Raw genomic sequence first — 24,249 nt, 5'->3', positions numbered from 1 at the left:
GGGGGGTGGGGGTGGGGGGTGGGTGCCGTATCAATGTCAGCTTTCATTGGGTTTCAGCAGAGCTTTCTCATCCCGGCGAAGAAGCTGCTACCTAGCCTGGGCCTCGGAGCCGCCGGAGAGGAGGAGGAGAGGAGCGGAGCGAGTGCTCGGGTGTTTACGTGGGGGGGGGCAGGATCCTTCCTCTCACTTTTGTCTGGTGGCATCCTTCCCCGGGGACGAGACGTGACAGCGCCGGATGATCTAATCGCGGATGTCGCGGCGGAGCTGCTTATTAACGGGCGCTTTCAAGGACAAACGTCCCCCGTCGTTATCGGGGGGGGGACGCAAACGGGGCGAGGGCTTAGGGTTCTTCATGACGGCCCCCGGTCATGTCACCGAAGCAGAGGAGGAACCGCGCATCTCATTAAATGTGTGTGTGTGTTTTATAGAAAGCGCCTTTGCGAGGAGCAGGCGAAAAAACGCTTCGACAATGATTTAAGCTTCTGTTCCAGAATGAAACCGAAGGGTTGTCATCGTCGTCGTTGTTGTTTGTTTGTTTGTCTGCTTACGACGGTTGTTTAGTTGTTTGTTTGTCCGGCTGTCCAGAAGCTTCGAGCTGCCGCCTGAAACGCGTGCAGATCTTCAGCTTTATTGATCTTTTTGGTATTTGTGCTGGAAAATGGGAACTCCTCTGACAGAGTATTCCTTTTCTCCTCATTGCGTTTGTTTGTTTGTTTCTGTATCAGTGTGGATTCTGACAGATTGAATTTGTGTATTTGTTTACTTACGTTTAAACCCCCTTGACCGCAACGTTTTCGCGCCGCCGCCTCGGTTCATCTGAGTCTGGGAGACGCTGTCCTATTTTTACCCTTCTGTGAAAATGGAGCTCGATCGATACTTCAGATGTAATTATTATTAAATTTTGTTGTTGTTTTTTTTTTTTTTTTTTTGGTTGTTGTTGTTTTACGCAGCTGCCGTGTTGCCCGGCCTGAGAAGTGATGCCTGTTTTAGACATGAATCAACAATCTCTTCACAAAAGAAGCCAAAGAATTTCAGGGTTTTTTTTTTCCCTTTGCACCTACTGTTCAAACGATTTTATTCTCCTTCTAAAATTGGCTCCCCCCAATATCTCATAGTCACCATTGTGAATTTTTCCCGTCGAAGCCTTCAAACGGTCCTACCTGTCCGTGTGAGGCGCACAATGAAAACCCTCCAGCGGTGCCGCCGTGACATTTCGTGCTCGGAGCAATCGGCGGCGCCGTACGAACGACGGACCAAATTGGACGTGTCACTTTAAAGGAGCGGCTCTGTGCCTCGGACGTTGAACACCTTTTTTTCCTTTTTTTTAATTCCTCGTCCCCCATTATCCACCGGGGAGGGTTCACCGGTGTTATCTGGTAGCTGGCGCCGCATGTGATGTCATCGGCTCAGTTGTTGCCAGGCTACAAACACAACATCCTGATGCATTCATGGCAATCCCTGGAGATTCGAACGCCGCCTCGTTCTCTCTCTCTCTCTCTCTCTCTCCTACACGTTCACCTTCCCTCTGCTCTGCCTACAGAATCATTCACATTGCAGCTAATAAAGCTGCTCCACTCGTTTCTGTGAAAGAAATAATTAGTGGAGTTAAGTGCAAGAGTTTTGGTTTTAGATTCTGTGTGGTACAGTTGTGCTTTAATGTTTGGAGTCTTTTTATTTTTATTTTTTTTGTTTGATTCTGGGCTTTACATTTTGCCTCGGTTTAAACACCAAAACCACTTGATTACACTGATTAGGAGTAGGTACAAAAGTCCTTGGAAAGGGTTGGTAAAAACATGGCTTCCTGCCTATTGACACAGCATGCCTATTAGCTTGTTAAAGTAAAGTGAACATCTATTTGATATTTTTCTAAATGACACAAATGAGTGCCAGGAAGATCCATCAATACATTTATTTTCTTTCACTTGCTCTTTCAAATTTGTATTTAAGTAATTTTTCTTCAGGGTAGCTTGTAGGTTTGCTAAGTTAGCATGTAGCTTTGCTAAGGTTAGCATGTTGGTTTGGTAAGGTTAGCAAGTAGCTTTGCTAGAGTTAGCATGTTGGTTTGCTAAGGTTAGCATTTTGGTTTGCTAAGGTTAGCTTGTAGGTTTGCTAAGGTTAGCATGTAGGTTTGCTCAGGTTAGCTTGTAGGTTTGCTCAGTTTAGCTTGTAGGTTTGCTAAGTTTAGCTTGTAGGCTTGCTAAGGCCAGCATCAGGATTTGGGGTTTTCGATTCAAGTTTCAGTTTGAGTTTATTTTAGTTTGTTTAGTTCAGTTCTTGTTCCTTGTGTCTTTGTTTCCTGTCATTATTCACCGCTCCTCAGTCAGTCACTTTTTCCTGCCACGCCCATCTTCACCTGCTCCTCGTTAGTTATCACTCACCTGTGCCCACTTCACCTAATTAGCCTCTGTCTTTAAAACCCGGTCATCTCCTCCACTTACTCGCTGGTTCGTTTGTCTATTTCCCTGCTGTCTGGTTCTGCTTACGTCTCCTGCCCATGTCTGCTACGTCTTTGTATTTAGTTCCATTTGTGCTGCCTCCTCAGCCTTTTGTTTTGGTTCCTTTTATTTTAAAATAAATAGTTTTATTTTCTAAGATGAGTCTGTGCACTGGGTTTGCCTCCTTCTCCACCATACCCGACAGTTAGCTTGTTTGCTAGGGTTAGCATGTAGGTTTTCCAAGGCTGGCTTGTTTTTTTAAGGCTAGCTTGTAGGTTTGCCAGGGTTATCTTGGAGATATTTTAGAGTTAGCATGTAGGATTACTTGCACATGAAAAATAACTGACTGTACCAGCGCAGGAAAGAGGACTGAATGGAAGGCACATTTTTCAAAACAAGATACTCTGCAGAGCAAAGTAAAATTATATGGATATTGTTAAGAAAAGTTGTAATTATCTCCGTCCAGCCCAGTCCCAAACAATCCGTGGATCAGTGCGGGACTCTAGCCCGATGGTTGAGGACCCCTGATTCACACAGAGTCAGAACATGCTGTCTCACACATAATATTATTGTCAGTGTTTGACCCAAACGGCTACAACTGTGTCATTTCCTAACATGAGGTGATTTTACTCTAAATCTCTGTCATTAAAGATGGCGGACGATACCTTCAGATATTGCGTGGCCTTTAGTTAACCTTTGTCCTTTGTCGGTAAAAGAAAATGCATTTTACTGTGCAATTACATTTAGCAGTTATGTTGCACAAAGCTGTTAACCCTAAACAAAGATGTGTTAACGAGGCAGAAGAATACCTCATATTGGATGAAAACAAGTTTATTTACATTTCGGATTTCTTTTTTTTTTTTTTTTTTTTAAACATCAGAACAATGACAGATTACCCGGGGTATCAAAATGTGAAAAGCTTCTCTGATGGTAAATTGATTTTTTTTTTTTTTTCAAGTTGTTGCTACTTCAGCATACCTGTGTGAGACACGGTTTGATTAAACAGTCCTCCACCTAACACACACACACACTTTGCTCACTCCATTATGCGCAGAAACAAAGTGAAGTGGGTGTCGAGCACCGGATTCTCGTTTTTTATTCTCCAAAAAAAAAAAAAAAGATTGCTGAAACAAATGGTTCTCTTGAGTGGCAGTCAAGTTTTACCCAAACCGTCAAATGTTCTTGAAAGAATTTAATGTCGACAGCGTGCCAGGACAAAGAAAATAAAATGTGTCTAATGAGGCTTGGAAGGTTTTTTTTTTTTTGGAGCCTGAGCCGAGCCCCGGTTGACTCAACCTCCACCTCGGTGTGTGTGATAAGGGTGGTGCTCTCATCCTGCTGGGTCGGACTCAGACAGCGAGGCGAACGAACGAGCTGGATGGCGCCCGCTGGCTCGTCATTTAAACTCCCCCTCTCTCTTTTTTTTTTTTTGCTCTGGGAATCTGCATTTCTGAGGAAAGCATTTGAAACGGCGACATGGCGAGCAGATGCGCCTGCATTGTGTCGTTGCTACGCCTACAGTACATTTACATTCACTTAATGAGGGCGCTGTGCGCAGTACCGTGTTGATGCTTGTAGCTAGTGTTACGTATTTAGTTACCTAATTACCTGGCTTGCTGGTTTGTGAAAATGTCAGCTGTTTTGTTTTTTGTTTTTTTTTTCTTTTAAAGCCACAGAGAAAATGGATGCGTGTGCTCTGACGTCTTCCCTCAGTTCAGGCCTACATGGGCTTCCACCATCTTGATGGAAACCTTTTTAAATTGGATCCGCTGCCCGCTAGCAGATCCCATTTTTTTGTGGGTGCTTTTTTTTCCCCGAAGAACCCTGACCCAGGAGAAAAATAAAGGAACGCCAACATGCTGTCGCACTTACTATTTTCAAGGTTTGACTAAAACCGGCACAAACTTGGTTGTTTCTCCCCACAAGACGATGTCCGTCTGAAGCTCGAGCAGCGGTGAAACGGCGGCAGGCGTCCCTTCAAGGAACGCCAGGCTTTTAACTTCACGTCTGAAGGAACATTAAACGTCAGCGGCAGCAAGACGAAGCGGTGAAATCCTCGCGGCGAGAGCCCGACGGAGACGCGTGACTTTTGCCGGTCAAGACGGGGGGATGAAGCGGCTGATGAAAATGAGGATAATGACGGCTCGGCGTACAGTGACGACCGAACGCCTCACCGTGAGGCTGATGAGGTTTATCGACGCAGATGTTGATGAAGGGCGGTGATTGCGGCGTGTTTGTTCAGTTTGCAGATTAAAAGAAAAAGTCGTGGAAAAAAAAAAAATCCAGGAAAACTCTGCTCCGGTAGAAGATGCCAGCGTGTGTTTACAGGTGGACAGATTCCCCACGACTGGTGCCACCTTTTCTTTTAGTTTGTCGCCAAAATGGAAGTCTCAGATATTTTTAATTGACTGTGAAAATGAGCTTTTTTTTTTTTTTTCTTTCTTTGTTAAAAAAGCAGCAGCATAAAGCTAAAAGTTGGGCGCTTTGAAAGGTGCTTTTTCCTGTTTTTGGTGCCTTTGCTGAGCGACAGATGAGAAGACTGATAACTCTCTCATGTTCCTATGAGGAGACTGCGAGCAGCCGGCTGACTTATCTGCTCACAGAAAGCGAAGATGTACCTAATGTACCTGCCGTTTCATTTATTTATTTATTTTTACAATGTACATAAGGCGTAAAAGAAGCAAACTAACAATAAACCTCCATTTTTACGGGGACTCCCGGAAGCTACTAGTGACCAAGAAAACATCCCTTTCCTGTTTTTACAGTCTTTCATCCAAGCTTAAGGCCTGTAAGACAGGTTGTCTTGTGTTTGTTGACAATAACAGTAAATCGTGATGTAATGGAGCCCATTATCGGCACAAGTTTGAATCTAAAGAGGCAGACAACGAAACCTTTAACCCTCTGAGTTTCAGCGGCTCAGCAGCGGGCTTCCTGAAGTTTCCACACTCGTGTGTAACGTATGCGACCGAGCACTGGGGATGGAAATGCAAAGCTCCTGTGATTTGATTGAGTCCAAGTGTTTCTCAGCGCGCCGACCGCAGCAGGTACAATCAAGGTTGGAAACACAAATTACACTGTAAAACTCGTCCGCAACGCCTCCCGTCGTAGTTCGTTAATAACAGGGTTGTTTTTTTAATTCAGCATAGTCCAGACCATTTTTAACTTGTTGCAAGTTTGCCCTCAACGGTGTCCTTTTTTCATCTTGTTTTCTCAGTTTGCTGTTGCAGAGCTTTGATTTTTTTTTTTTTTGTCAGGAAAATTTAAGTTTGCTCATCAGTTGGTGTTTTATCGTGGCTCAGGACACATTTCCCTCTCAGCCCCTAACCAAGATTTTGAGTTTTTTTTGGGGGAAAGTGGACCTTTTTAGCCGAGGGTATGGGGTCCAGGGGGGCAAAGCCCACCTTGAAGCTCCTGCATTTTAAGAGTTTTAGGAGGTGAAAAACTGTAATTCTGATGTTCACGATCTGCTGAAAAGATATTAATGGACTCGTTTAAGTTCTGTGTAGTTTAGTATCAAATTGTTAATATGTCAAACACACACAGAAATCAATCTGACTGCCTAAAACATTTACTCTTTATTACAGTACAGTCCTACAGCTACACATATTGACATGGATTCTTATTTTTTCTTTAAAAACAGTTGCAATTTTGAACACTTGAAATGTTAGAAACCTGAAACTTTTCACTTCTAAAGTTAAACTAATCAGAAATATACTCCTACACGATCTATTAACACACAAGCTTGTCAAACAGATCTGATTGCAACACTTTTTTTTCAACACAAAGGGAGATTATTTAATTACACTTTACAACAATTCTAGTCTTGTCCACCGTGTCACGTTTCAGTCTGGAGAAAGAAGAGAGCCAAGATTTTAATAGTTTTAAAATGGCAGCAAACCAGTTTAAGTCAATCTGGTCAGAACTGAACTTTATTTCTCTAAACTGAGGTCGTTCAAAGACCTATCTACGACAGGTTAGATATTAATTATTCATAACCTTTCCACAGAACCTCACCTTTTCCTTTCATAAATGCCTGACTTCAGGTCACAGTATTGTTGTGGATCTGTACTTTTTTTCCCTGTTTTTAAGCTCGTATGTTTCAGTATCTTGGGCATTTTGTGAGCTAGGAAAAAAAAATCAGCTTTGCATCTTTTGCTTGGCTGTAACAAGGTCAGATCTCTCTTTTTTTTTTTTTATTTTCTTTTTCGAGAAAATTGCCAACAGCAAGAACTTCGTACTATTTAGGAAGTTTCACACAACAAAAAAGCGGAGCTCCCTTTCTTACCAAACAAGGTGCATTTTCAGCAAAAGCAAGAAATAAAAAAACTAAAATAAAATAACCCAGGAAGACCCAAAATGACTGGATGTCATGTATTGGTAATTAAAGTTTCAAGTTACACCAGCCACTATAGATAAGTGCAGGCCCGTCATAAAAGATTAAGTTACTCCAATGAAGTTGGCTCTAAAAAAAGGGCTGAGCGCGGAGGGGGAAAAAAAAAGGCAAAAGGAATAAAATGTAAGATTCATAAAGCTGAAGGAGGACCGGAGAGGGGGTGTTTGCAACGTGACACACATTTGAAGGCGGGCCACTGAATCTGGATCTGAGAGCGACACAGACGATTCTGAATGTCACCCAACGATAACCGAGGAAAGTTACGGTAAAAAAACGAGACTCTGGTGACAAAGAATGAGAGGTCGCCTCAGTGCAAAGCAAAAAACATTAAAAGAATCTGAGCGCCCACACTGTTACAGCTGATAAATGTAAAATACCCCCCCCCCAATCGTGTAAAACAAGCACACAAACGCTCATAAATGCAGAGATGAGGAAATTGATGTCATATCTGAAAGGAAAAAAAAAGGAAAAGAAAGAAAGAAACAAACATGAAGCGACAGCGTTTGCACAGTTGCCTTGGATTAAATGGGGACTCCGGCGTCACGGAAAAAAAAGCAAATAATTAATATTTTACCTCCGACTCAGGAGGGAGGAAACTGTGAAACAGGAATAAGGAGTCGAGCCACTAAGCCTGACGAAAATAACTCTTTAGGGCGTGATTACGACCCCAAAAAGGCTCGTTATTGTCATTTTAAAAATGAATATTTTTACATATCCATATTCTCTCTTTTCTCCAGCTTCGTATACAAATGATCCAAACTGGATTTATACTCAGACTTTTATGATTTAAAGAAAAACAACGCTCTTTTGTTTTTGTTGTTTTTGAGTCTGGGCTCGTTGAAACTGAATAACAGATCTGATCAAAACCAACAAATAACCTTGATTTATACCGCAAACATCGACATTTACTTTATGATGATTTTTATAAAATAAAAAGAAAGTCTATTAACTAGAAAATCCAGGCTGATTCGAGTCAAACACCGATGTGATATTTTATTTATTTCTGGACAATAAACGATGGGAGAAATGTTCTTTGCGTGTGAGATGATCCACGTTTAACGGAAGATCAGAAAGGCAAATTTATGGACACCGACTTTGAATCGACTCCTTCAATCGTTCTCCATCCAGTGCTTCACAGGATGGGACCTGATAATAAAGTGAACGGAAGAAAATGCTGTTGGTGGAACAAGGAATCTTTGTTTTTGACTCAGAAGCAGCTAAACTAACCAGCAGCCATTTCTGTCCTGGAAACTCTTTTCTTATTGACATAAAAACCGTACGAACAATAGTTCCTCTGAGTGCATCATATGCTTCTTTAGGCGTTTGCGTCAAAGTAGAACGTCACAAAAGCTCAGCGGATGTCTTCCTGGCGGACATTTTTGTCTTGTCCGAGCAGGAAGTGGACGTGCGGCGCTTCGTTGCGTAACGGAGCGGAACCATCGCTCGTGTCAGCCGTTGGTTTCTGAGCTCTGACAGGTCGAACGAGTTGGAGTTTCTCGTCACTCTTCATTTATCACACACGCATTGATCCCGGTAATTTAGCTTCTTTTTTTTGTTCTTGGTTTGTTCCAATTGCGGTGAACTTGGAGTTAAACAAACGCACGTCGACGGAGCTTTATTTAGAGTAGGATCGTGTCATACGAATGACTCTCAGCTACTACCACGTCCAACGTTATTACCCGACCAGCCGTTTTCCTGGTCGGGTAATGTCGCTTAGCTGCGCCGTCCATCTCGAACCGGATCCATTCCAACAGTGAATCAGCTGTGTGTGTACACCTAGTGATTAACATCTGAACGTTTCGTTAAAATTTGTCCAACAGTTCATGAGATATTTTGCTGACAGATGGCTCGGGCAGGCATACACATTAACACCATTTTTGTCTTTTGGCGGCGGGCGATAACTAACAAACCGATGGTGATTTTTATTGTTTAATTTGTGGAAACTTTGATTCTATTTTGGCATAAGTTGACCCCAGTTGGTTCCCCGTTCGGTCAGAATCAAAAAAAAAAAAAAAGCCTCGGGTCGTTGAGGCTCGAGATATTAGCGTGGCGAGAACACGTGACCTCTACCTGTCCTGTTACGAGGCGCTCGCTGCTTGTGTTTGCTACATATCTGCTGCGTCCAAAACGTTTTTGCGGCCCGTCAGCACCGCTCAGAGTAACACAGGTGTGGTTTTCCTTCTACTTCAGTTAAAATGAACCCCTCCCTTATTTTGACAAAAGTCTTGAGAAGTTTTTTTTTTAATATGACTCGACCCATTTAAATGGCGGCAAGTCGCTCGGATACAAAAACCGTAGCCAACGGAACGAGGAGAAAACTCAATTTCACTTAAAGATGCTGCGTCTGACCCAGTAGGAGAGAGGAGATCAGAGGCTGAGTGAAGCGTTAACTCCTCAATAAAATCACCCGAGTCAGAGTCAGAGTCAGAGTCAGAGACGGCCTTGAGAGCGGCTCGGTTCATTCCAACCGAACTGGCGAGGGCGCTGTCGCCGGCGCCTGAACGCCGAGCAGAAAGCTTCGGCCGGGCCAGAGCGAGGCGGCAGCTTGTCGGAGCGACCCCGCGCAGCTGAGCAGCCGTCTGCGGCTCGGCCCCGGGCTCGGCAGGGCGGAGGGCGGGTGCAGCACTCCCTGTAACTTTTTATTTTATTCTCTTTTTTTTTTGCTCAAACGTCCGATGATTTGGGCCAGAGTTTGGTGGACATTTGCAAACAAGTATACAAAAAAAGAGCTACAAATTACAGCTCTGGTGCTCTATAATTACCCTCCTGCTGCTCTAGGGTCAAAATGGCTTCTGTTTTAAAACTGAGACCTCGTGGGTAAACTTGAACCGAGAGCAGCAGGAGAAAATCAAGAAGGTTCAAAATATTTTCCATTCACTCCCTGATAAATCGAGCAAAGTTAATGCCATTTTCCAACCAGCCTCGAAAGTCCCTAAGAGGCGAGGTTGGGGCAGTTTGAGGACCTCTTATGTCCCGTGTCTCCCGGGACTGTCCTGGAGTCCCCGCAGATGAGCCGGAAGACTTTCAGGCCCTTTCATCGATGACACTGAGCTCTAAAAGTCATTCGATTCAGCAGCTCTTCCTGCCAACGTCCAGTTTGGGTCACCTTTGACCTCTGGATGCTCCGACAGCCAATAGGCACAACTATACCCGTCAAAGTGCTTCCAGCTGAGCTGAAGGTTGGTTGCTGTGGACACAGGAAGTCCCCACTCTTCTGCTTTTTTTTTAGGCTAGTCTCCTTTTTCTTGGTCTTCCACATTTTGCTGTCTCCCAAACAGGCCTAAGTTTTTGGTGACAGGTGCTGTTAAATATTATCTGCCTGCGGTTTTGAAAAAATAATAAAAACCCCACTTACCTTCCGCCGTACTCCGCGGAAAACAGGGCTCCCGGCTGCACCTGGTGGTGAGCTCGGCCCCTGCTGCTTCCGGTCCGAAAGGGTCATTAAACCCCAGGAGGGAGGAGGAGGTCTGGGGCAGTGGCGGCGGAGCGGTGGAGAAGGAATCTCTATCGCTGCTTAAGCCGCTGACCCCCTCGTGACCCGCTCCCAGATAAGCAACAAAAGATGACTGGCCGAATGGACGGATGGGTGACGGGATGTCACAACTTTCGACAGGGTGTCAGGAAGCTCAACGAGAGCGGCGGCGGCGGCGGTGGCAGCTGCATCCAGGCCCCGCCGCCTCCCTCACCGATTCAGGTCACATTTATGAGCATCAAAGAGCTTCACCCTGATTCAGGATTTGTCTTGATCTGCGGCGGATAGAGCTGCTTTAGGTGTGAACTGTTGAACCGGCAGGGATTCGCCTCAGCGGAAGGTATTCCGTGTGTTTTTAATCGCATAAACACGTCGTGTTTCGAATGGACTGAAGATGTAAAAACCAAACCAAAAAGGTCGCTTCACATGCATATTAAGTGATTTTTTTTTTCTTTTTTTTATCGCGTGTAGGCAGAATACAGACATCCTAAGTTCTGCTGGAGCATGAAAACCTCCAGATTACTCTCATTTGTGTGCTCCGCAGCAGCTCTTCCCATTGTGCTGACCCAGATGGTCTTTCCCTGTCTGATTACAGTTACTCAGCTTTTCTCATGACGGATATTATGGGCGCTCATTATGAGACTCATGACTAACTACCCTTGTACTCGACGTTTGTGCACTGGGAGGATTATAAAAAGGGATCGCGCCGTTAGTGGAAAGCACATTGCAGCGTGAAGAGCAGCGTCTCGGGCTGGTTCGAGGAAACAAATGACCGGACGGCAACAGAAACAATGCCTTCTTATTTATTTTTGCAAAACAAAGTGCCATCGTGCTGCAGTAGCTTTCTCAGGAAAAAAAAACAAACAAAACGAAACAAAACAAAAAAAACCCTAGAAAGAAAAAGTAATTAATAAACATGTTGGTTTAAGGAGCGGCTCGAGCGCCGAAGCTCTGAGACGCGTGGAGTTTTAAAACGCCGAGCTGGCACCCTAAGAAATTGTTGCCGGCGTATGTAGGTCAAGCCCGTATTTGTTCGCCGCCGTGCCAGATTAGATTTTATTTCCAAATTGGTTAATTAAAAGCACGTATCGTCCCGGCCCGTTGTTTCCGTCTCGGATTAGAAGCAACGAAACGACTAAACGTCTGCAGAGGAATTGGCTGGAAAAAAAAAATGAAATAAATAACTCTCATCGAAAGACATCCGTTCGGATCAAACAAAAACCCCACGAAGTGAAAGTTCAGATAGCTCTGTGGAACAACAGACATGATGTGATCCTGAAATGAAACTTTGGCTTCAAGGCCGGAGCATCATCAATAATAAAAACCCGTGTCTTTCTGCTGTGTCTGAACCGAACACTTATTCGTTCAAATGTTTCGGTTTAAGTGAAAACCCAGGAGCTACTTCAGCACGAGGGGCATCCACTGGCGCTGGATCGTCTGAAGAATCCGGCGCCCGAATGAATCCTCCATCGGAGGTTTGGGATTCGCGTCGGCAATCAGAATCCAAAGACGTGGGTCCCGTTTTGCTCCCGGCGTCACTCAGACGTCGATCCCCGAAAAGCCGTCGCCTCAGTGCACGACTTTCACGTCACGCACAGACCCGTGACGCAGCTTTGCGCCTTTCAGCTCGATTGTGCGAGCGTCACGCTCCTTTCCTCTGACCTGCGGTGATTGGTCGTTGGAGGAGAGCGGCTTCTCAGCGCCGCCGTCGTCGTCACCGGCCCGTCCAGCATCCAGGAATCACGAGGCCGCACCACAAAGGCCGAGCGGAAGAGTTTTTTTTTTTTTTTCGCACCTATAAATCCAACTCATCCACAGTTTTTGCACCGTGACCGCACAGCTGCACACAGCTGTGCAGAGGAAGCTGCCAGGATTTGAAAATTCACTCCTTTCTCTCCTTTTGTTTTTTTTTTTTTTTTACACTCTTCGCTTGTCTATTTCTGTCTATATCAGGTGAACAATGTGAGCTGTCTGCAAATATACAGTCAGCCCTTTTTATTCGAAAGGAGTTTTTTTTTTTTGTATGAAGACATAATAAAACAAAAATCTGGCCGTCACCAGGTTCTGATGTGATTCAAATCAAGAGTATACAAACAAACGACAGAGCCCGCTGTGGAGTTGCTCTTTAAACAAAATGGCGACGCTGTGTGTGAACATCAAAGTCCACATGAAGCAGCAGCCAGGTGCTGCTGATCAGATGCACGTCATTATCCGACATTAGCAGCGCGAGTGCCTCCGTAAAAGCTCGGGTTTGGGGCCGTTTGCAGCACGCAGGTGCTCGGTAACACGATGCCAAGGTGGAAAGACGACAGCAGTGACCTCGGTGAAGCGGTGGTCGCCGCACATCAATCTGTGGGGGGGGGCGGGTCATAAAAAAAAAACGTTGTTTAGAAGTGAAAGCCAGGTGCCGAGCTTCCCAGACGAGACACCACTGCAGCCTCTACAGGCCGAGGGTTAAAGGTCAAAGGTCATGACAGGATGATTAGAAAGAAGAAATATGTCAGCCTGAGAGAGGTTATCAAAGCTGCAGCTGAGGGAACCAAAGAGGACCTCTGGAAACACGAGACAAAAAGGAGACGTGTTTTATATCAGCACATCGGCCTGAGCGCCTCATGTCAGCTGTCAAGCACGGCGGCGGCGGCGGCGCAATAATTTAGTCTCTTTGTTGTTTCGCGGTGGACGACAAATGCAGGCGTCCGCTTGTGTTTCCGTGTGTGACACGGGCTTTCATTAAAAACAACAGAAAAAAAACAATAATTACCAACTCTTCTTACCGTGTAATTATTATCTGAAGCATCTTAACGAGTACAACAAAAACCCCGGATGGAGAGGGAGGCCAGAGCCTGACTGTAAACACTGAAAGTGTGACACTTATTTGCTGCGATTAGACGCCAGCCGAGTCCGTAAAAGCCCCAAATTTAAGGCGACAACCTTATAATGCTTTGGAAAGTCTTATTCGCGAGCGTAGCCACGTGCTGACGCCGAGCTGTGATTGAGATCACGAAGCGTCAAGGTGATAGTTTTACTAGGATTACACAATAAAATCCTTTTATTTATTTTTTTTCTATTTAACGGTAAGAACAACTGTTTGTTACAAGAATTAGAACTGCCGCCCCTGAAAGCGTCACTTCTTTTACGACCTTCCAGGATGCAGCCGTTCCCCCTGATAAGCCCGTCCATCACAAAAGGGGTTCGACCTTCAGCGTTCGGACGCTGCGGCGGGGGGTGGGGGGTGGGGAAACTGATTTATTTCTCAGGACGAGATCCGCCGCGCGACGTCTACCTTTTCCAGCAAATGAAACGGATCCCCAGCCGAGGCTGGAGCTCCCCGCGGACTCGTCCACGTGGCGCCTTCCTCTCTTTAAACGTAATTGGGCCAAGCTCGCTTGAAATGTGTCCGCTCCAAGCAAGCGGGGGGGGGGAGGAAAAACAATAAATAACTGCTCAGGTTGGCTCATCAACGACTCTCGTCCTCAGACAAATCTCCTTTTATTACTCTTCCTTTAAACCCCTGGGGGACTTTGCCACCGTTCTAAACGGCGATCTGTATTTGTTGGAGAAGGTGATCCGACTGGAACAGGAACCGTTAGGAGCACCTGAGCACACTGGGGGGTTAGGCTAATGGCTAGCCTGGATAAAGACTTTCGCCTCTTTCTCCACAGCTGATATTTGACAGAAGGTTGCTTTAAAAATGACTAAACTGTTCCTTTAAAACCACTCAAATCTGAAAAAGACTTACAGGTCTAAACACTAGTTTATGAACCTTCACTAATATTTCAGCAGCCGTATCACGATAGTCCCGCAGCAGGAAGTAACAACTCGATCTAATTAACTATCAGCTGAAGGTGCTACCTGCAGCTAAGTGTCCACAGAAAAAGCAAAACACGTCTGTCATATTGAAGTTAATGTTGATGAAAACGGCATTTTCCATGAACTGCTGTGGGTGAGTTCTCAAAACTTTTGTTGTTTGAACGTTGTTTGAACGCCAGCAGCGGTCCACGTCGGCCCGTTCAGGATCTCTTCTTCCTCCAAGCCGAGTGCGGTTAAAGCGCCATCTGCCACAAGTAACATATTAGCTGATCTCAGCCTCTTCACAGAAGCCCGCTTCAGAGGATCTGAGCCGTTTAATTAGGCCCGCTTTACAAATCAAACACTTCTGATGTTACAGTAATTGGATTTGCGAGGAAAGTCACCCGCTTTTTCCACGATTTGGCGCACACTCTGTTGGGAATGCTCACAATCGGCCCGATTTCTGATCTGAGCTTCTAATTGTGCCGCGTAACGTTTTTTTTTTTTTTTGCTTGCGTCTGCCGGGGCGTCGGACTGCGGGGAGGCGCACGGGTCGTGTTGTTCACCGGACCCCCTCAGATCAGTGGCCACGCACGCTCTGCCGGGAAATCGAAAACAAACAGGAGCTGCCCCTTTTAGCGTTTTAGCTACAAAATTCGGTCTTGGCGCCGTCCGAGCGGGCTTCCCGGCGTGTGGCTTCTCCTTTGGCCCTCCAGCCTGCGGGGCACACCCTCCTTCTCTGTCACAAATGATTTCCCGCTTCCTTTTTTCTTTTTTTGCCTCCTGCTTTGCGTACAGTGCGGGCCTCCTTTTTTTTTTTTTTTTTTTTGCCTTAACTACCAGCCGCTGGCCTACATACGCTGCTCGGCTGTAGCTTTTCGGTTTGAGGCTGGGAGAGCGGAAACCTCAGGGGGCCTGACATCGCAGAGGCTGGCGAGGTCGTGTGTTGAGCCAAAACGATCTCTGTGGGTGATTATAAAGCAGGACTTTCCCACCGTCTTCTTGGAAATCAGCAGAGTTAGTGAGCTCATGTGCCTTTGTTTTATTTTTTTCTTTTCTTTTTGCCTTGATGCTATGGGAGAAGGTGTCCCGCAGAAGTGATGCAGACTTCTGAGTCAATCACCTGCCGTCTTCTTTCCCTCCTTAATGATTTGTAATTCATTTAGCCACGGTGCTCCTAACGACCTTTTCTTCCGGCCGCTCATTGCCCGTTCTTCTTTCGTGTCTCTAGGACCCTGGGATGCTGAGGAGAGCGGCGGTGGCTGCTGTACCGAGGCCGCGTGCCTAGCTAACCCCTCCCGCGGAGGACTGACGGCGAGCAGGCGCTGGATGGAGGCCAGGACACTGGATGGCGAAGACGAGGAAGCGCCCAGCACCGTGGATCAGCCCATTCGTTTGTTCACGTCCTCAGATCCGACGGAGATGTGCTTCGATTGCTAAGTGATGGGGGGGCGGATCCGGATAGGCAGCCGAGGCTAAACAAACTCCTGCGCTGCACGTGGGAGTTGGAGTCTTTTTCTCTGCATATTTTAGGTTGATTAAAAGAAAAAAAACAAACATAGACAGTTAAAAAAAAAAAAAACACTCCCTGAAAGAGCCTGTTGTAGATAGGAAAGAGGAACCATCATGGGCAGCCGTAAAGGCGACGTTTCGTGGTTTTTGCTCTTGGCGGGTTTGGCGCTAACAGGAGTAGCTCTGGAATACGAGGGGGTTCCTGGCCAGTGGACGCGCTATGGCCAGTGGGACGCCAAGACGACCGGCGAGCTCAGCTTCATCCTCAAAACCAATGTCAGCAAAGCCCTGGTGCTCTACCTGGACGACGGCGGGAACTGCGACTTCCTGGAGCTCCTAGTGGCCGACGGCAGGCTGCAGGTGCGCTTCGCCATCCACTGCGCCGAGCCGGCGTCGCTGCACACGGAGACGCGCGTCGACGACCTGCGCTGGCACCGGGTCCTGCTGACTCGCAACTACAAGGAGACGCGGCTGGTGGTGGACAACGAGGAGAAGGCGGCGGAGGTGAAGTCCAAGCGGAAGGAGATGGTGGTCGCCAGCGACCTCTACGTCGGGGGCATCTCGCCCGACGTGCGCCTCTCCGCCCTGACGTCCAGCACGGTGAAGTACGAGCCGCCGTTCCAGGGCTTCATCACCAACCTGAAGGTGGGGGAGGCCCTGCCCATACTCCTGGACGGGCAAGCCGTGCACAACGACTTGGAGTACATATGCGACACGCACTCCCCCTGCAGCAACAAAGGCCTCTGCTCCGTCAGCCAAGGAGAGGTCCTCTGCGACTGCGTCAACACCAGCTACAGAGGGAGGTACTGCCAGGAAGGTGAGCGAAGCATCTCTCTGTTTGTGAAACTCCAAATGTCGTTCCGTTCTGTGGCCAGGTCCAGTTAGTTCTGATGTACAGGGTGGGCTATTTCTATCGATACACCTTAATTAAATGGGAATGGTTGGGGATATTAACTTCCTGTTTGTGGCACATTAGTATATGGGAGGGGGAAAACCTTTCAAGATGGGTGGTGGCCATTTTGAAGGCGGCCATTTTGGATCTAACGTTTGTTTTTTCAATGGGAAGAGGGTCATGTGACATCAAACTTATTGGGAATTTCAGAAGACAAACAACGGTGTGCTTGGTTTGAACGTTACTTTATTCTTTCATGAGTTATTTACAAGTTTCTCACCACTTATAAAATGTGTTCAAATTGTGTCGGATTGTCAGTGCAACCCTCTTCTTCCACTCTTCACACACCGATAGCGACACCGCAGGAGAAATGCGAGCGCAGGCTTCCAGTATCGTTAGTTTCAGGTGCTGCACATCTCGTATCTTCACAGCGTAGACACTTACCCTCAGATGACCCCAAAGATAAAAGTCTAAGGGGGTCAGATCGGGAGACCTTGGGGGCCATTCAACTGGCCCACGATGACCAATCCACTTTCCAGGAAGTGGAAGTGGGAGAAGAGGGTTGGATCCAAAATAGCCACCATGGTCACCACACATCTTGAACAGTTTTCCCCCTCCCATATACAGGAACAGGAATTAACAGGAAGTTAATATCACCAACCGTTCCCATTTTATTAAGGTGTATCCATATAAATGGCCCACCCTGTAGACACAAATATACGAAACTGTCGCCAACAGAACTGCCAGGCTGAAGCAGCTACAAGCAAATGATTTGTGTTCAAACGCAGCAAAGCGTTTATGGTAAAGCTGAGTAAATAAAACGACTCTTATATTAATAAAATATACATTTAAAGCTTGCAAACAGAAGCCAAGCTCAACCAAATTGTCTGGTGGAACAACTGGCAGAGCTAAAGGAATTCGTATTGAATGTTAAATTTTAGGAAACCCAAGCATGTATTGACTAAGAGCATCCCAGATGTGGCAAAAAGAAGTAAACATGTAGGTAAAATTTGGTTGTAAAGCTCCTGAGTGCTACATAAAAAAATGCAACGAGGAAAAACTAAGAAGAAGAACAGGAAACAAACAAAATATTGTAAAACTAAAACATACTGCAGTGTTTTTTTATGTACTTCCTAATTAGACATAGCTCTCAGGGGTCGATAACTGATTGTTTTATGGGGAATATTGCGCAAAAATATATATTTAAAAGAAAAACCCCAAATATTTTCAGATAAATTTTTAATCTGGATCTCCTGTTTCTGGGCTACCAATGTCTAAATTTGTGCTTTTCACACATTCTCTTGACGTCAGACACACACACACACACACAGACACGAGCAGACAAGCCTTTGCAAAGAAACATATTTTTGAATATGACAGACATTCCAACTCCAGAGAGAGCATGACTGTATTCACACTGCTTATCCCGATCGCACTTACTCCGAGTTCTTTGTCTTTTCTCCTTTTTGGTGGGGGAGTGTGGGCAGTCGGTGTTGGAAAAAGAGGGAGAAAAAAATACAAAAAAAGAAGAGAAAGCTACCCCAACTGTAAAAGAGAACCGTTAGGAAACCAGTTTGCTTGTCACTACCAGCTGGAAATGTTTATTTATATTATTATTAATTAAGAATAAAAAATGACAGTCATGCTAATTCTCCAAATTAGCTCGTTTGGACAGGATGTTGTACATTTAAAGAACACTGCCCGTCCCCTTTCCAAACTTATTTATAACCCATCTGAGAGGGGATTAAAAAAACGGCACAAACAGGACTGGTACCGGAAACAGAGCCCTGAGGGACTCCGCGTGAACGGGCCAGTGGAGAAAAAAAAACGCCCGAAATTTCCCCTCACCCACATTATGGAACCTAATAAACACGCTTTTACTCTGAAGGACACGAAGTAATAATCCTGGAATCACCTCCGTTGTCATGCACGCTGTTCGGCACGGCCATCGTTCTGCTCTCAAAATGTGCAAAATGTGCCCCCACCACACCCCCGTTCCAAACATGAAGTCCGCGCTCTCATTGAGCTCCGGGGGATAATCAATAAAGCCCACTTAGCAGCAATCCAAGACAGAGTGCGCTGCAGCGGTGCTCACAGGCCGCTCGGCGAGGCAGTTATCTTCTCAAGACTGAAGATAAGAGCTTCCTAATGTGATAGGTGTTTGTATCTATTCACCGCGGAGACGTCTAAACCCCCCCCTTCCCCACCACCCCCGCTCAAATGGATGTCATTTTCTCCTCGTGGAAAACGAGCCAAAACACCGTTTCGAGGAGTTTAGCATGATAAAGTGAGCTTTTAAACTCCCGCAGCACGGAGAGGCGTGTGTAAATGCTGAAGATTTAAAAAAAAAAAAATTTTTTCTCTCCCTCCCCGTCTTTGCAGAGCATTTCAAAGTTTAGTCATTAAAATCCGGCTGACGTGGAAACTCTGCAGGGCTCCTCGCTGCCCCCGAAAAAAAAAAAAAAAAAAAAAAGAAGACGACCCATTCCCGGGAGGTCTTCGTAATTTAATAATGATCCTGATGACAGATCTGTCCTTAGGTCTTTCGTTTGAACGGTACGGTGACCAAAAAACTGAAGTTCTTCCATTCTAGATGTCGATGTAAAAAAACAGAAAAACGACGAAGCAGGAAAAGACCGTGTTGTATCAGTCTCTGTGACCAAAGATGAGTTGTTGAAAGTGAAACCTGATCGCTCATAATTGTGTCTTGTTAAAACAATATCTGTTTCTCTTTGTTCTCCCGCAGCTGTCCAGAGAGAAGTAGAAGGTAAGACAACACACCAGCTAACGAGCGTAACACGGCGCTCGCTTTGTGTGGGGTTTTGTTTCGTTTCGTTTCGGGACGCTCTCATTTGCCGACAAGTATTATTGCAGCAGCCGGGTTGGTCGCGAGCGCTGCTGGTTTATACCCCTACCCCCACCCCACCCCCACTCTGGACTGCAGTTCCGACATCCTGCAAATTAAGCTGAACCCGGAGACGCCGCCGCCGTCGGCCGCCAGGTTCGCTGAGGGGAGAGCGCCTAATGCGCCCCGAACGCTCATTGTGTTCACAATCAGGCGGCTAAAGGTCCGCCGAGTACGTGGGTGTCGCGGCGCGCAGGTAACACATCACGGCACGGCGGAGTAAATAACAGCGCAGCGATGCTGTTTCAGTGTTTCTGATTGTTTTTTTTCCACCATTTCTGTCGTCCTAATTACCGCTCAGAGGTCCACCGATATTAGATGTAAATTTAGATTTAAATTTAGATGTAGATTTAAAAAAAAAAAAAAAAAAGGCGCTCCTGTGAGCCAAAGACAGGTGACTTTTTTTTATTTTTATTTTTATTTGGGGTGCATGCGCTTGGCTGGAATGAAGATGGAGCGCGAGGCGGGGGGGGGGGATTTGTTTAGTTGGCGTCAGACACACAAATCCATCTTCCCCCCTTCAGTAAGGGACTCCTGGTTCTGGTGAAAGGGCAGCCGGCGGGGCCCGGGAGAGCAGCGCGAGGCGCGCGTCATAAATCACTCGTGCTGACACAGAACACACACACACACACACACCTGCCTGCCTCGCTCACGTTTGGCGTCCGCAAGCAAAACAGACGGAAACCTTTTTCCATCTCACCCCTGTACGTAACATCTGTAAGGGCAGATCGGCGTTCACATCTCACATCTGTCGAAGGTGGGTTAAAAAAAAAAAACCAGTGAGTATCTTACCTGTTGTAGATGGCTTTTTTTGATCCACCTCAGGGGACCCAACTGACAAGCTAACGGCTAGTCTGATCAGTGCATCGCCGCCGTCTTAAGAAACTGTTTTTATTTATTTGAAAACCTTTATTTTTCTGTGAATGACACGGCTGTTCCCATTGGTTATTTAGGAGAACAAATAACAGCAGCAGCAGCTAGCTGTAGCACTTCCTTCTGGCAGGGAAAAAAAAATCGTATAATGTCAGCTAAAATGGTTGTGTGACGCCAAGATTTCTGAGCTTACGGTCAGAATTTCAGGATTTTTTTTAGCTTTTTTTTGTTTTCACCATGATGACTTTGTTGGGGTTTGACAGTTTTAAGACGGCAGTGATCCACGTTGTTTCCGGTTCATTTTGAACTCGCTGTTAGCTTGTCAGTCAGGTCCACTTCTCCAACCCGAGCGTGGTCAAAGCCCCCACCTACAGCAGGTGAGATCACCTGACCGCGACCTCATCAAAGAACCTCCGAAAGGCAGCAGCGTTTAACCGGCTTCATCTCCTTCACAACGTTTCCGAAAGCCAAGCATTAATCGGCCCTAACGTGAGCGAGGATGGCATGGCTCCGAGCGGTCGTAAATGACATGCACCAAAAAAAAAAAAAAAAAGAAAAGAGAAGGAGCACATCGGAGTGTTTATTGGATTAAGGCTTGACACGGAGACAATCCCCCATGCAGAACGCATGAAAATGGCAATGACAACAGGAAAAATCCCAGTCACCAAATGCCTCGTCTTCTGTCCTTCACGCCGCTCCGGGTGCTCCTCGGCAGCAGGCCTCCTCTCTGCTGCCGTTGCGTCAGCCGAAACGGATTGATCCGCGCGTCGCCCGAAGTCGCCCACTCCCTCTGGAGACGACAACAGCGGCAACCCCGGAACGCTGCGTTTGGCCTCAGCCGTGCGTGTTTTTTTTTTTTTTTTTCCACTCGTCTCTGTTCGCTGCAGAGAACGGTGAGGTCCTCTGACCCCGCAGGGCGCGTTGACCTGCGCGGACGGAGGCCACAGGCGGGGGGCGCACTCGGAGGCCGAAACGGCGCCTTGCGCGACCTGTGAGCAAGAGACGAGGACAGAACACAGAACCGTCAAATGCCCTAACGAGGCGACTTTTTTTTGTTTTTTTGCCGTCGTTTCTCCCGTTTTTTTTCCCGTGGGAAGTTCAATGACTTTGGGAGTTTCGAAGATGACGAAGCAAAAGGCATGTTTGGAAGGTCCCGTCCGTCAGCAGAGATGACCTTGGTCTAATCCCTCAGCACAACAAGCCCAGTTAGCTCTGTACTCTTAGACAGAAAAAAAAGAGGACATTTATGAATTTAGCAAATCCTAATCCACACGCAGGGCCTTTTTATTTCTTTTTTTTTTCCTATTTAAATGTCCGCTAATTAATGTCAGAGTAATCACTGAGGTCTTTCAACATCTGCCTCTGTTTTTTTTTTTTTAAATATTTTTTTGTTATTTAACTCAACTTCCAAGCGGTTGTTTTCTTCTTGTCAGCAGGGTTTCCAAAGGTTAATGCCTAAAAATGAAGACTTCCTTCACAGCAGCCCCCAGCGAAGCAGACTTTCCCTCCGCTGAAGCTTCCAACCCGAAGTGTTTCGAAGTGTTTGCTTATGAACGCGGCCCTTGCCAACGTTGTCCTCGCGTTGACTCGCCCAAAACTGTTTCTCTGTGGAGGCGAGCCTCCAAAGTGCCCGAATTTTATGTTTTAATCAGGAATGTAGACGACTTCATAGGTTTGTCCAAACGGTAAATCCATGTAAAAAAAAAAAAAAAAGGAATCAATTGCAACCCTTCTAAAGCAGTTGGAGCCATCCTCAGCTGCTTTTGGCAGGAGATTGTGTTTTTTTTTTTGTGTGTGTGTGGGTTTATTTTTAAATGTTAAAAAAAAAAAAGAGGACATTTTGGTGTACAGTCCAAGTTGGACGGGTCGCACGCGCTCAGATTTTCGTATCGGTTTCACTCGGTTGTTTTTTGCCTTTTGCCTCTCCTTTTAAAAAAACAAAAACAAACCAGAAAGCCGGTGGATCACTGTGGAGGTGAGGGGGATGGGGGTAGGGAGGGGGAAGCAGCTTTCCCTTCTCGTGGGACTCGGCGACTCCGAGCCGGTTATCTCTGCGCTTCCACACGCGGAGACGTGTGAGCGGAAGGCGCGCGTTGAGGAGGTCGGCGGCCTCTATAAAAGGGCAGCAACACCATTCCTAATCCACTTTTAAACCCCCCCAATGGGGAAACACCTGCACCGTCAGCGGCCTGTTAAATACCTCGCCTTGACCTGTTTTTCTCGAGCGTTTATCTGTCCTGGTCAAGACCCCGGAGCGCGCGATTAAAGAAGAAGAATCCAGAACGTGAGGGTGCTCATAGCTCCGCTGCAGGAGGAAGAGGAGGAGGAGGAGGCGCACCGATCTAAACCCAACCCAGTTCCTGAGGAGTGCGAGAGATGGAGCGCGGTTTTCCCTCCTGCTGGTGTACGCACGTCCCAGTCACCCCCTTCCTGGTTAAAAAAAGAAAGAAAGGGGCCTCCAAATGACATCTCTGGGAAGCCACACACAGGCGGAATTTCTAGCTTTTCCGAGCCTCTGAATAAAGGTGCAGCTCAGAAACGCTCCGGCGAGACATCCACAGAAATCGGGTTTGAAGAGGGAGAACGTCTGATTCGAGTCAGCGTGACACTCCTGAAGCTCGGCTCTCTTCAGCTCTCTCGTTTATTTAAATTCTCATTTGAATTTGATTTTGACTTCCCAAAACGCATGAAACGCAGCGGCCTTTCCTTTTGGCGGATGGGCTTGACGCGTACATTGGCCTGTCGGCGTAGGTCGGTGTGTCCGCTCTTTGTCTGCCCCGACGGCTGGGCTTTGGACGGATCCGGTGTGCGATCCGAGGCTCGGTCGCCGGCTCTGCGAAGGCAACGCTCCATCAGACAGCGGCTGCTTCGACCCACTCTCCCTCGATCAGCGTTGGATTCTGCGCCTCACTATTGAATTGTCAGGGTCGGACACGCGTTCAGACAGAGAACCAGATACGTGTCTCCTTTTTTTCGCCAACTGCCGCAACAAACAGCAAGACGGCGGGGTAAGATGCCGTCTGAAGCACTCTACAGCAGTGCAAAGCAAGAATATCTGGTTCGGATGACGAACGATAAAAGAATGCTCCAGTTTTCCTGGCGACCCAGAGCAGCAGGGACCAGGAGGTGGAGGTATGGGAGGCCTGAAGGGTCATAATTCACTCGCTGCCATTTGATAAACAGGGATTCTCCTGAGCAGCACACAGCTGGCTGAGTGTTTAACATCTTATTTAGTTCATTATTTTGTACTTTTACATGAAGAGATGTTATTAAACTCTGAATTGTGTAAATTTGCATCAGGTTTTGGTCAAACTCGATGGCCGACACGCGGCCTGTTTGGAGTTCAAACTGAACGAACCGGACAGCGCAGTATGATTCACATTTATTAACTTTGTAGTGAAATTAGGAGGTGACAAATCCGAGGGGCGAGCAAGATCGGCTCGGTCGCCGTTTGAAATCTGCTGCGAACTTCACTCCGGCTAACAACATCCCTCCTCCTCCCAACATCCCTCCTTCCTAAGCGTCCGGCGTCCGGCGAGAAAGCAGGTCAGCGAGCGAGCCGAAGGCGGAACGGTGTCACGTCTGCCCTTTTTTCCAGAACGGCGCCGGCTCGGCGGGCTCTCCGCATCTGACGGGAAGGGAAAAGGAGCTGCAAGGGGTCCTTTCTTTTTTTTAAAAAAAGAAAACAAAAAAGCTGCGGTTACAGAAAAAAACAAACAAAAAACGATAAAAACAAAAACGGCGAATTTGCTCTGACCACGAGTGACTTCCTTCCACGAGGTGTGTGTACACACGGCACATTCCAGACGTCTGCATCAAGTAAACATGCAATCTGTGTTCCATCCGAAAAAAGCATCTGTGTGAGCAACTACCTGCGAGAGTTGCGCCGGTCAAGATGTTTTTTTCTCTCCCTGCCTTCCCTCCTCCTCCTCCTCCTCCTCCTCGAGATGTTCGTCTCTTTGAGTTTAATTCCTCCCC

General features: G+C 46.6%; 1 protein-coding gene across 1 annotated transcript in view; it reads left to right on the top strand.

Moving 5' to 3' along the window:
- Positions 1–24,249, top strand: part of nrxn2a (neurexin 2a) — a gene marked incomplete in the record, with an annotated part of 142,128 nt that overhangs the window by 20,439 nt on the left and 97,440 nt on the right. The window contains 2 exon segments of the mRNA XM_025006366.2: positions 15,321–16,418; positions 19,240–19,260. Of these exon segments, the coding sequence (XP_024862134.1) occupies positions 15,716–16,418; positions 19,240–19,260 (724 nt within the window).

This window comes from Kryptolebias marmoratus, linkage group LG13, assembly GCF_001649575.2.
Source record: "Kryptolebias marmoratus isolate JLee-2015 linkage group LG13, ASM164957v2, whole genome shotgun sequence".
In the NCBI taxonomy this organism is placed as follows: domain Eukaryota; kingdom Metazoa; phylum Chordata; class Actinopteri; order Cyprinodontiformes; family Rivulidae; genus Kryptolebias; species Kryptolebias marmoratus.
The sequence above is the reverse complement of the archived record's forward strand: the minus strand, read 5'-3'. Positions and strand labels throughout refer to the sequence as shown.